Source organism: Oncorhynchus clarkii, chromosome 30 (genome assembly GCF_045791955.1).
Source record: "Oncorhynchus clarkii lewisi isolate Uvic-CL-2024 chromosome 30, UVic_Ocla_1.0, whole genome shotgun sequence".
NCBI classification, from domain to species: Eukaryota; Metazoa; Chordata; class Actinopteri; order Salmoniformes; family Salmonidae; genus Oncorhynchus; species Oncorhynchus clarkii.
In genome coordinates, this window is record NC_092176.1 from 10,226,080 (window position 1) to 10,240,174 (window position 14,095).

Consider the following 14,095-nt stretch of genomic DNA (forward strand, 5'->3'; position numbering starts at 1 on the left):
CACTACTATACATCCCCCCCTACTTACTGTACTGCCATGGCTTTGAGGATGAGGATTAGATAGCACCTCCTGGAAGAACAGCCTTAAACAATTACATATTTTACTATCATTTCTGGCTTGGTATTTTCAAATCTTTAGGTACCCTTAAGCATCTGCAACACAGTCTTTCAGACAAGGTCAACTCTTTCAAAGTTGCCCTCACAAATTATAGCATGTCATGGTAAATACTTTCTCAGCAACCCTATGATGTCACGTCTGAATGACAAAAGTAATCAACTTCAAGTTTGAAGTGTGACTTTAGCTAGCGATATCAAAGGATAACTTGCGGCAATGCTGAGCATGTGTGTGTTTTAGCGAAAGAGAGAGAGAAAGTGAGAGAGAAGGAAAGAGAGAGAGCTAGTTTGTTTCTCTTCAAGTAGCTACTACTGGATTAGATAGGAACATTCCTCCTGACCGCTGTCTGTCTGTCAGCTGTTCCCTCAGACAGCCACGGTCTCTGGTTTGGCCTCTCTAAAGGTCACAGTCTAGTGGCATCCCTCCACTGCATCTAATCTAATACTGATCAAGTAAACAATGAGTTGGAACTACTGTACATATTTTCCTAACCATGTGACCTGACCTAGAGAAACTCAACAGCTGACACTAGAGGTTTTATTCCCACGTCGGCCATCTATACCGAATGCATGTGTTCGCTCTAAATTGATTGAGAAAAATGTGCTATATTATTATTCCATTGTCTTGTATGGAGTTTTCCTGACCTGAGACAATGCTTGGCTGTGCACACGTAGAGAAGCAAAAATGATGTCTACAGTATGAATCTGCACAGCATGTGCTACAGCCATCGTTTGAGCTCACTCTCCAGAACACTTCTGTCATTGCACAAAGAAAAGCAGAAGCCTGTTTGTGTTGAAGACTGTACTGCATGTTAATACTGGACAGGAAGGAAGCAGGAGCGTTGAGGTATGGGTCAATAATCTGACAGAGACCCTTATGGTCCAAACATTGAGTCACTGTTATATGACTAGCTCTAATAACAAACAATTTGAAGATCGCAATCAGCAAGGAATCTTGTCATGGCCCCGACAAAGCCACATCCCAAAAGGAGCCTCTATTTAAGTGGCTGATGAAAAGTGCAGAGGGGGAATCCAAAGCAGGGGAGCCATGGCTAGCTAGCTTCATAAGCCTCCACAGGCTTATGTGGGAGAAAATGGCAGGAAATGTCTGGCCCATTGAACAATAAATCTCCCAGAGTAGAACTGGGCTGCCTGTCGGGGTTTCTAACCATCCTGGAATGGTACAGACCAGCGGGAACACATAGGACACAGGAGAACATGCAGGAGAACAGAACTCATGTCCACAACGGTTGCCGCCATGTTGGACACAGGCGCGCACACACACGCACACAGACGCACAAACTCACCAAATCCATGAGTGCCTCCTGAAAGGGAAGTTGCTGAGGTGCATCATAGTCCTCTCCCTCGCCCCGTGGCAGAGTCCAGGCTTCATGAAGGCGCGTGATGAATCTTCCCTCTAACCTTTAAGACTATCTACACACACTGCCCTCCACACACTGTGACCACTCCCAAAACAACATCATGCCTGCCTGCCCCTTAGACTGCTCTGTGCTCTATACCATAGTAATGACACTGGAGGTCCACTTAGTCATTCCAGTGTTGGGCACAAAGTCAGCCTTTATGGAGTCATGTTGTCAGCAGCTGGAATATGAATGGACTACATAATGCAAGGCCACCCCAGCTTGGATTAACAAAAGTAGTTTGGAGCATAACAAATCCTCAAAACAAATGCAGGGTAAACACAACTATTAACAAAATCCACCAAATATGACAACGAGCAAAACAAGAAAGCAGTGCTGTAATGCTTCAGCGGTGTGAATGGAAGAGAGTCCTCAGCACTGTGACCCAGGAGTCCACACAGGATCAGCTACTAGCTTCTCAGGCGGCTGCTCTTTTTTCCGAGGGATTCTTCCGGCGAGGATCTGGAAATCGCTGTCCCACATCCTCATGGTGAACGGGTTCAGGGATTCATCTCTCCGGAAAACATTCCTTTTCCTGACAGACAGGGAAGACGGTCGGCACGGGAGCAGTCGACACTAGCGTGACAGGGCATGTCACACTCTCTCTTTCTCTCTCCCTCTTTCTCTGTCTATCTCTATCTCCCTCTCTTTCGCTATGTCTAGATCTTGCCTGTCCCCATGAGCTCCCGGGGTTGGAAGGGAAAGGGGGAAGAAAATGAGTGGAGCGCTGCGCTATTGTCCCTGCTCTCCCTATCGCTCTCTCACTCTCTCACTCCCTCCCTCCCACCCTCACAGGCAGTCAGTCTGTGGGATGTCCTGACCCTGTTATGTGTGTGCCTGCTCCTCCTGTGTACAGTGAGTTAAACCTATTGATCCTCTTAGAACTCACAGCTCACGGGCTTCATTCAGCTTACAACTGGCAGGGAGTGGAGAGAAGAAAGCAGGAGGGAAGCTTTCCAGTCCTCTGAGGCTTGGTGTTGCTGACCTGTGTGTGTGTGTGTGTGTGTGTGTGTGTGTGTGTGTGTGTGTGTGTGTGTGTGTGTGTGTGTGTGTGTGTGTGTGTGTGTGTGTGTGTGTGTGTGTGCGTGTGTGTGTGTGTGTGTGTGATCAGAGTGTGGGAGAAGTGGTGACATCCATCATTTGGGAAATTAATTTTCTATCATTTATTTTCTCTCTCTCACCATGTTTCCTTCACTATCTGTCCACCCTTCTACACACACTTTCTTTCCCTACTCCTCCCTTCTCTTTCTCTCTCACTGTGTGCCCACACACCATTGAACCATGACATTTCAGACTGCAGAACTAATGCTGGCTCATGTTTCTGCGTCTGTATGTTTCTGTTAGCGTGCGTGTGTGTGTTTGCGTGCGTGCGTGCCGGCATGCGCAAGTGCATGTGTGTGTACTATCAAGCATTCGGCCTCTTTAGGTATGTTCTTAGCATGAACCAAGGCAACATCCATCTCTCTGTAATGTAGACGTCTTCTGAGAGATGCCTAACTATATCTAAACTCATTCAAATTCCAGGCACTAATCTCAAACCCCTGATTACATATGATTTTACATACCCTGGAGTTTATGTACTACAATTCTTGATGTCAAATAGGACAAAAGAATAGTGAAACAGGACAGTGTTTCCATCAATAAGCATGTAAAATATGCTGTACATTGTAGACATCTGTGACTGTAGACATCTCACTCTCTTGTGTGTGCGAGTGCGTGTCATAGAGAGGTATGTAGATCATTTCATAGAAATAACACATTTTTGCATAGACATTTTAAAGTAGTGAACTGGGTGGAGATTACTATGGGTTGGAAGCGATCAGCCAATGATCAGAGCATTGTATTGGTTTGTAAATTGGTTTCCCTAGTTTGTAAATGGCTTTAAGCTACATGACCGTTATCTAGTGGCCACAATATATAAACAACAAGATTTGGTTCAAGACTCCAGCTCCAATATTAGCTTTTTTCAAACATAAAAATAATAAGAAAATGTACTGTCATAAAACTTCAAATATTAGCCCGGGTGTTATTTGCTTCAATCACTGAACACAACCAACGAATGTTAGTGATGGGAAACCGAGGCTTTCTGAAGGCTTCGGTGATTTCACCAATGTGTGGCGAAAAATAATTGATTACTCTTGAGCTTCATTGTCTGTTCACAATGCACATTAGTGACCTCTGATGGTCAGCAAAAATGTGTATGATTATCAGATCAAGGTTTTTTTTTTCACAACTGTTTTCATCAAAACTCCGTGGCGCAATGGTAAGTCGTTCGCTTCAGTAGCCTATAATCAGTTGGAATACCAGGTTTGCATCTTATATATTTCATGCGTCCCTTTTTTGTATTCAAGTTTACTATTTTTCAAAAATGGAATCTATGAAATTTTGTATGATGCTTTAATTTTGTATGAGAGATTGAAGTTTGAAAGCAGCATAGATTTGAAGAAAGCACGGGAACCGCAGCGAAATCAATGGAATCTCCCATTTTGCAACACACGGTCTGAAAAAGCATGTGATCAAACGAAGCTTCGGACATCATTGATGACGTACTTCTGATCAACTGATACACGCATCGGCACACTGCTTCGAAGTTAGTTCCTTAGCGTTTTCGACGCGTGACTCCGGTATTAAACGAAACAACATTAGCGCTTATTAGAGACAGGCTTCTTTTGCTTAATCATTTTTTTTAAAGATTACCACACTATTTATTGTGACCAGTATGACCAGTATAAAGATTATAATAACAAATCCATTGCAGATCAGACTTGCAGAGGCTGCATACAGTATCATACACCCAGCCTATTTTGTGCTTCCTCACCATGGAGAGCTTGAATTTGATGTTGTGTTTTCCTTTTGGTGGCACTATGGCTAGCGACGATGACAGAATAGTTTTATTTATGTTTGATGCAGATGACAGTGGGAATATCAGCACTGTGGTAACCTCAACTCCAAATGTAGCTCAGTTGGTAGAGCATTGCGATTGTGGCACCAGGGTTGTGGGTTCGATTCCCATGGGAGGCCAGTATGAAAGTGTACAGAAAGTTTTTCTGGATAAGAGTGCCTACTAATTTACAGAAATATAAGCAATTCCTTTAGACCCGGCATTTATAAGCTGAAATTTGTGCCGATGCCCGGCTATTAAAAAGGACATGCAACGATCTGAGACTCAGTGTTTAATAGAGGTTTTACAGTACCTTAAAATGGCAATGCCAATTTTAAAGTACACTTGTGTGTGTGTGTGTGCGTGTGCGTGTGCGTGTGCGTGCGTGCGTGTGTGTGTGTGTGTGTGTGTGTGTTAAAGTACACTTGTGTGTGTGTGTGTGCGTGTGCGTGTGCGTGTGTGTGTGTGTGTGTGTGTGTGTGTGTGTGTGTGAGCGAGCGAGCGAGTGAGCGAGCGAGCGTGATGCTGGGTTGAGGAAAGGGTTAGCCCATTCTGAGTATGTGCATGTGTGAGCATTAAAACCATCACCCTTACTTACTTACTTAGTTACTGACTTTATTGTTCCCATGGGGACATTTTGTTTCAGTGTCATGTAGAGGTCGACCGATTAATTGGAATGACCGATTAATTAGGGCCGATTTCAAGTTTTCATAACAATTGGAAATCTGTATTTTTGGAAGGCAATTTTATTTTTTTTACAACTTTATTTAACGAGGCAAGTCAGTTAAGAACACATTCTTATTTTCAATGACGGCCTAGGAACGGTGGGTTAACTGCCTTGTTCAGGGGCAGAACGACAGATTTGTACCTTGTCAGCTCAGGGATTCAATCTTGAAACCCTGCGGTTAACTAGTCCAACGCTCTAACCACCTGCCTCACGATGAGCCTGCCTGTTACGCGAATGCAGTAAGAAGCAAAGGTAAGTTGCTAGCTAGCATTACACTTATCTTATAAAAAACAATCAATCAATCATAATCACTAGTTACAACTACACATGGTTGATGATATTACTAGTTTATCTAGCGTGTCCTCCGTTGCATATAATCGATGCGGTGCGCATTTGCGAAAAAGGACTGTCGTTGCTCCAACGTGTACCTAACCATTAACACCAATGCCTTTCTTAAAATCAATACACAGAAGTATATATTTTTAAACCTGCCTATTTTGCTAAAAAAAGGTTAGCAGGCAATATTAACCAGGTGAAATTGTGTCATTTCTCTTGCGTTCATTGCACGCAGAGTCAGGGTATATGCAACAGTTTGGGCTGCCTAGCTCATTGTGAACTAATTTGCCAGAATTTTACGTAATTATGACATAACATTGAAGGTTGTGCAATGTAACAGCAATATTTAGACTTAGGGATGCCATCCGTTAGATAAATACAGAACGGTTCCGTATTTCTCTGAAATAATACATGTTTTGTTTTCTAAATGATAGTTTCCGGATTTGACCATATTAATGACCTAAGACTATTTCTGTGTGTTATTATGTTATAATTAAGTCTATGATTTGATAGAGCAGTCTGACTGAGCGATGGTAGGCACCAGCAGGCTCGTAAGCATTCATTCAAACAGCACTTTCGTGCGTTTTGCCAGCAGCTATTCGCAATGCTTCAAGCATTGTGCTGTTTATGACTTTAAGCCTATCAACTCCCGAGATTAGGCTGGTGTAACCGATGTGAAAAATAGCTCTAATAGCGTTTCACACGTCCCTCGCTCTGAGACTTGGAGTAGTTGTTCCCCTTGCTCTGCATGGATAACACTGCTTCGAGGGTGGCTGTTGTCGATGTGTTCCTGGTTCGAGCCCAGGTAGCGGCGAGAAGAGGGATGGAAGCTCTGCTGTTACACTGGCAATACTAAAGTGCCTATAAGAACATCCAATAGTCAAAGGTATATGAAATACAAATGGTATAGAGAGAAATAGTCCTATAATTCCTATAATAACTACAACCTAAAACTTCTTACCTTGGAATATTGAAGACTCATGTTAAAAGGAACCACCAGCTTTCATATGTTCTAATGTTCTGAGCAAGGAACTTAAACATTAGCTTTCTTACATGGCACATATTGCACTTTTACTTTCTTCTCCAACACTTTGTTTTTGCATTATTTAAACCAAATTGAACAAATTTCATTATTTATTTGAGGCTAAATGTATTTTATTGATGTAATATTTTAAGTTAAAATAAGTGTTCATTCAGTATTGTTGTAATTGTGATTATTACAAATAAAATAAATAAAAAATTGGCAGATTAAGCGCTAGCGGTTTTTTTTGGTCCTCCAATAATCGGTAACGGTATCGGCGTTGGAAAATCATAATCGGTCGACCTCTAGTGTCATGTACACATTTAAAGTGGTGTTTAAATATAAAACAACCCTGGCTCTCAGCCAATTGTTGTGCTCTGAAATATAGGATTCAGTCCTGCCTCTTACACACATCCTGCCCGACGCACAAGTCAGCAGTCTCTCAACTCCTGCCAGGAGTCAGACTGCCCCTCCCCCTCCAGAAACCCTCTCTATCAACCACCCGTCAGAGAAAGAGAGAGAGGGGTGGAGGGGTGAAAGGAGTGGAAAGGAGGGGTGGTAAAGGGTTAATTTGGGAAGTAACCAAGTAGAGGAATTTCCTTCCTTTGACTATAATACATAGTGTACTGTGTAAACTGTTATATTTTGATTTATTATAGACACACATATACTTGCACGCACACACACAATCATCCAAACAGTACTCTATCTCATCTAGCATCTTTGTGTTTAAATTGATGGTGGGTCCAGGTTATAAATAGCCTGTCCCTGTCCGTCTGTGGTGTTGTTACATAACGAAGGTCCCAGTGTTGGGGCTGTACCCCTGCTTTACTGAACATGATGAGCTGTCACTAGCCATCCTGCAGCCTGCCACACTACAGACAGACAGGGGAGATGGAAAAGGCCATCGTGGTTGGTACCGAGACAGAGAGAGAAAGAAAGAGGGTGGGGTAAACATAGATCGACTGGAGATTGGAGAAATGGGAAATGGGAAAGGTCACAGTGGGTAAACATAGATCGACTGCAAGGCTCAGAGAGAGAGGGATGGGGAGAGAGAAGAGGAGAAAGAGGGATGGGAAGATATTTAAGGATGGGAGAGAGAGCAGGATGGGGAGAGGGAGGGAGACTTACAAGTCTTTGAGCTTTTTCAAAACCACAGAAGAAAAAACAAGCATTTGTCAGTGACAAAACCTATTTATATCCTTTAGTACCATAATATTACTATTATTATTATTATTCCATCAACTCACATTTTGACAACAGATCATCATCATCTGAATATAATGATCATCAGAACTTGACGAAAAATTCCTTTATGAAACATCAAATCTTATTTCATTCTACAGCAGCACTTTCATTAAACCAGCCATGCTGCTAACACAACAAAACAGCACATTATGGATTCCTACACTTGGAACGGAAATGGATGCCAGGGGAAGCGGATATCGATTTCATGTGCGCTGACATTTAGCAAAGTCCTTTTCTTCATTCATTTCTAGATCAATAGCTGAGAGAACAGTGCCGGTACAAACAATAGAAAAGGTACAGTACAACATAAAAGGTACATGCAGTACAACAGAAAATGTACATGCAGTACAATAGAAAAGGTACATGCAGTACAATAGAAAAGGTACATGCAGTACAATAGAAAAGGTACATGCAGTACAAAAGAAAAGGTACATGCAGTACAATAGAAAAGGTACATGCAGCACAATAGAAAAGGTACATGCAGCACAATAGAAAAGGTACATGCAGTACAATAGAAAAGGTACATGCAGTACAATAGAAAAGGTACATGCAGTACAATAGAAAAGGTACATGCAGCACAATAGAAAAGGTACATGCAGTACAATAGAAAAGGTACATGCAGCACAATAGAAAAGGTACATGCAGTACAATAGAAAAGGTACATAGAGTACAACAGAAAAGGTACAGTACAACAGAAAAGTTACAGTACAACAGAAAAGGTACAGTACAACAGAAAAAGGTACAGTACAACAGAAAAAGTACAGTACAACAGAAAAGGTACAGTACAATAGAAAAGGTGCATACAGTACAATAGAAAAGGTACAGTACAGCAGAAAAGGTACAGTACAACAGAAAAGGTACAGTACAACAGAAAAGGTACAGTACAACAGAAAAGGTACATACAGTACAACAGAAAAAGTACAGTACAACAGAAAAGGTACATACAGTACAACAGAAAAAGTACAGTACAACAGAAAAGGTACATACAGTACAACAGAAAAAGTACAGTACAACAGAAAAGGTACATACAGTACAATAGAAAAGGTACAGTACAACAGAAAAGGTACAGTACAACAAAAAAGGTACATACAGTACAACAGACAACATACATACAGTACAACAGAAAAGGTACATACAGTACAATATAGTAGAATGCCATTCCATTGCCATAGGGCATGATATAGTAATTTACACAGAAGTATTCCTCTCACTATGTCACTGCTCAGTTCTCAGTCGCCACAAGGTGGTGTTGGCTTATTGACAGATGTGAGGGGCTGCCATATCTATCAAAGTATTCTTCATCTCAATTTCGAATGGAAATACAAGAGAAATGTGAGAACAGATGAGAAAGAGTTCCGAACCCTCTGTCCATCAGGCCTGAGAGAGGGTGAGACGGAGGTGGGCTATCTTGGCTAGATGTCCGTCAAACGGGTAGCTGTAGAAATGCCAAGGCCCCCACTCACCCTCCTCGTCATTCATAGCCTGTGATGAGGTGGCATTTCACTAAGCGTTAACTCCTTTACCCATCAAATTATACATTGGTGTTTAGACACACAAAACCTAATCTGGGGTTTGGTAGCATCAAGCGCTGGTTGGAGAAATAATGGGTTTGAGGGTCCCAATACTAGATGTGGCATAGACTTCAGTTGCAGATCGACAAGAAACGTATTCCACTGTTAACGACTCAGGTAAAAATCCCTGTCACTGTTAGGAAGACAGCAGTCACATTTGAAAAGTTCATTTTGGCAGCAAAAGGAAAAAATTGGGACAAATACTTGAATCATTTTAATAGCACACCGTTCCACCCCAATGACCCCCATAGATCCTCTAACATTTAGGCCTTGACGTATGCATTGCATACAGTAGATTCACAGACTTAAGCAAGTGGTATGAGAAAGATACTGCTTCAGTGGCTAAAACACAATCGTATGGCGTGATCAAGCACCATGCGGGAGAGGTTCTGGTTTGCAGTTCCCTGGCTGTTGTTCATCTCTTTCTCTGCCTCTCCCTGGAGCAGGTACAGATGGGAAGCTGTTTAAATATCAATGAGCCATGACTGCAGGCAATCTCCAGAACAGTACCATCTGCTGTAGCTAACTAACAGTTGCTGCTGCATCTCAATAAGACTTACTCTCCCTCTAATTCAGTCGGGACCAGTTGGAAGTGTGAGCTGTGGCCAATCTGAATCTCTATCGCAGTTGGGGTGACAGAGGGCACATCCATTGTTTGGCAGGTGGTGTCAGTGTGCAATTTAAGAGGTCAGTGCAAGGCTCAGGTCTATGCTGCCATTTTTAACCCTACTCTATCCCTGGCTATAGCCAGCTCTGAGCCTACCCCTCCTGGCTTCCAGCCTCGGGCCTACAGCCCCCATCACCCCTCCACTCCTAGCTTTCACTCTCTGTCCTATGACGGAACCAGACCCCCCACCTCAAAAATACATTTTTTCTTGCATTGCAGCAGTTTGTGTCATTACGGCAGCCCTGCCAGCCTGATGCTGGTTTACTTCTCCCAGCACTGCTCTCAGTCTGGATTTTAATCACTGACCAACCACACGGTTCTGAATCGCCTCACTCATCTATCTGGGTGTGATTAGTACTGCCTCAGAGTGATACAACAATCTCCCAATGATCTCCAGGATATGGTAATAATCAAAGGAGTAGGATGAAGTTGCCCCTAGGAACAGATCTACTATATCAGCATTCCCTCCTGAAATCCTAACCATTACCATTAGGAGGGGCAAGCCAAAATCTTGCCTCGGTGTCTACGTGCAACTTCAATTTCCTTCACATCAAATGCTATGGCAAAACCAAGTTTGGATTTGATGTTCTTCATATGATGATAAACTCATATGATACGTGATAGAATCAGATGTTATTTTGCAAAACCATCAGTGGTTGACACTGGTACTGTGAGAGACTTGCAAACGATGTAGTGATCCTGCCTAGTAACAGCTGGCAAGTTGACTAGACCTCTTCCTTTAACCCTATAACTGTGTGTCCTGTCCTTCCAGGGAAGAGCAGAGTGAAGCAGGAGGAAATCCTCAACTCATTTAGACCTGGTTCAGGCTCTTTGTTAGAGAACAATGTGAATGAAATAATCCTGTCTGAGGGCTATTTGCATAATGGCAATCCATTGAACAAAACATTTCTCATATGTGACTCGTTTCAGGAAACTAGTCATATGACGCACTATACTAGTTCACAGAAGCGCCATTTGAAAGTAAACTTTTTTTTAAATGTAAATGTGTTTTTTTTTTGTGGCAGAAATGCCTTCTGGAACATGTGAACTTTCATGTACCTTAATAACAAACCTGTATGCCATCTGTAAATACAAATAAATTGTTACATTATGAGACTAGTTGGTTCAGCCACGGAAAAAGTGAACAACCTTCCCGCTAGCTTTGATTGGTTGAGATATTGAGTGGGCTAGACATGCCAAGAGATTAGTCAGGATTGGTCTGCCATGTAGCACGCTTCTGTCTATAATACGAGATGGTCAGTATGTGTAGGTAATCCTTTCTAACACAGCTTGTTTTTTTAAAGATATTAGGTAGTAGAACTGCGTAAGTGTTGTTCCCCACTTTCTGCAGGATCGAGTTTTGAAATAAGTGCAATTAGAGTATGATAGCTAAGGAGATGTAAAATAAAGTATGGCATTTGATTGCAAATATGCAGACGAGTCGAAAAGAGAACACACAGAAGGCTGTTGTATAAAACACATGTCTCCGGATTACATCTTCAAACTAAGGGCAGTCATGGCATCCATGACAGAGAGGGAGAAGCATCCATCCATGTATACGGGTTAGATACTCTAGCTAGTTACATTTTCAGATATTACACGTTACTAATTTTGTCAGAAAGTAATTTTCATTTCAAGTTAAAGTGTACTGTTAGCTAGCTAGTTAGCTAGTAATATTATTTGTATCTCAGAGCCATTTGCATTGCTAGTTATAGTCTAATGTTAGGTAACAAACATTGAACCTGGTTGGTTAGCTGCCTGCAGATTCATGCAGGGTAGTAACGTTACAAATTGGGATTATGATTCATTGTTTTGCTAGCTAGCTACATGTCTAAACAAAAGACTCCACAATACAAGTAACTATTCAATAGAATGTTTATGATGTCACTAAGACAACTGTCGACAGACGTAGCTGGTAAATTTGTTCTGGCTATCTACTCCGATTTCAGAGCACTCTCGTGTGCCAGAACGCACAATAACTGATGAATTTACGAACGCTCAACACCCATTTAATATGGCCGGTGTCAGTAAACATTGGCAAAACAGTGTAATTAAATTGTTGCCAGCAGCACAATTGCAGTCACCAACGCTCTGGATAACATAAAAGCAGCCTAATCAGCTTTGCTAGGGCGAGTAAAATGATCAGAGAGAGCTGTTTTCTCATTTGTGTCTGGAAGTAGCTAGCAAGCTAGCCAACGTTAGCCAGTTAGCTTGGGTGCTTGACTACTGTTAGGTCAGAACATTAGGATCAACCCTACTCGTCGGCCAGAGCGTCCAGTGTTAGCTCTAAACGCTCCGAATCCGAAACGCTCTTAATTTACGAATGTACAATCTGACAACGCTCTGAGTTTACAAACACCCAGAGCACACTCTGGCACTCCAGATTAAATTTCTGAACACACCCGTAGTATAAACCAGCCTTTAGTCTTGAAATCTTTGGTTGTTTAGTACATAGCCTCAGATGTGAATCCTTAAAGAGATGGGTGGGTCTAAAGTAGTGGTCGACCGATTAATCGGAATGGCCGATGAATTAGGGCCGATTTCATGTTTTCATAACAATCGGTAATCGGCATTTTTGGACACTGATTATTGCATTACACGAGGAGACTGCGTGACAGGCTGACTACCTGTTATGCGAGTGCAGCAAGGAGGCAGGGTAAGGTGATAGCTAGCATTAAACTTATCTTATAAAAAACAATCAATCTTAACATAATCACTAGTTAACTACACATGGTTGATGATATTACTAGTTTATCTAGCTTGTCCTGCGTTGTATATCATCGATGCGGTGCCTGTAAATGTATCATTGAATTAATTTATCATTGAATCACAGCCTACTTCGCCAATTAGGTGATTTAACAAGCGCATTCGCAAATAAAATCACTGTCGTTGCACCAATGTGTACCTAAACATCAATGCCTTTCTTAAAATCTATACATGGGGCCTCCCGGGTGGCGCAGTGGTCTAGGGCACTGCATCGCAGCGCTAGCTGTGCCACCAGAGACTGTGGGTTTGCGCCCAGGCTCTGTCGCAGCCGGCCGTGACCGGGAGGTCTGTGGGGCGATGCACAATTGGCCTAGCATCGTCAGGGTTAGGGAGGGTTTGGCCGGTAGGGATATTATTTGACTCTTTGCAAACTGGAATCCATATATCCTGAGGCTGCATTCATTGTAGCTGGGGATTTTAACAAGGCTAATCTGAAAACAAGACTCCCTAAATTGTATCAGCATATCGATTGCGCAACCAGGGCTGGTAAAACCTTGGATCATTGCTATTCTAACTTCCGCGATGCATATAAGGCCCTCCCCGCATTCCTTTCGGGAAAAGCTGACCACGACTCCATTTTGTTGCTCCCTGCCTACAGACAGAAGCTAAAACATGAAGCTCCCACGTTGAGGTCTGTTCAACGCTGGTCCGACCAATTTGATTCCACGCTCCAAGACTGCTTCCATCACGTGGACTGGGATATGTTTTGTATTGCATCAGACAACAACATTGACGAATAAGCTGATTCGGTGAGCGAGTTCATTAGAACATGCGTTGAAGATGTCGTTCCCATAGCAACGATTAAAACATTCCCACACCAGAAACCGTGGATTGATGGCAACATTTGCGTGAAACTGAAAGCGCGAACCACTGCTTTTAATCAGGGCAAGGTGACCGGAAACATGACCGAATACAAACAGTGTAGCTATTCCCTCCGCAAGGCAATCAAACAAGCTAAGCGTCAGTATAGAGACAAAGTAGAATCGCAATTCTACTAGGGGTATGTGGCAGGGTCTACAGTCAATCACGGATTACAAAAAGAAAACCAGCCCAGTCACGGACCAGGATGCCTTGCTCCCAGGCAGACTAAATAACTTTTTTTCCCGCTTTAAGGACAATACAGTGCCACTGACACGGCCCGCAACCAAAACGTGCGGACTCTCCTTCACTGCAGCCGAGATGAGTAAAACATTTAAACGTGTTAACCCTCGCAAGGCTGCAGGCCCAGACGGCATCCCCAGCCGCGCCCTCAGAGCATGCGCAGACCAGCTGGCTGGTGTGTTTACGGACATATTCAATCGATCCCTATCCCAGTCTGCTGTTCCCACATGCTTCAAGAGGGCC

The 14,095-nt window shown here is 42.7% G+C and overlaps 1 protein-coding gene across 4 annotated transcripts in view; it reads right to left on the minus strand.

The window, feature by feature from the left end:
- Positions 1-14,095, minus strand: part of LOC139389876 (3',5'-cyclic-AMP phosphodiesterase 4D-like) — a 286,348-nt gene that overhangs the window by 81,322 nt on the left and 190,931 nt on the right. The window contains exon 1 of one of the 4 annotated variants that reach the window (XM_071136881.1): positions 1,421-2,302. The exons of the other annotated variants lie outside the window; for them this stretch is intronic. Coding sequence (XP_070992982.1) covers positions 1,421-1,506 — 86 coding nt within the window. The 5' untranslated portion in view covers positions 1,507-2,302. Of the gene's footprint in view, positions 1-1,420; positions 2,303-14,095 lie in introns of those variants that run through there. 4 annotated transcript variants of the gene reach the window in all.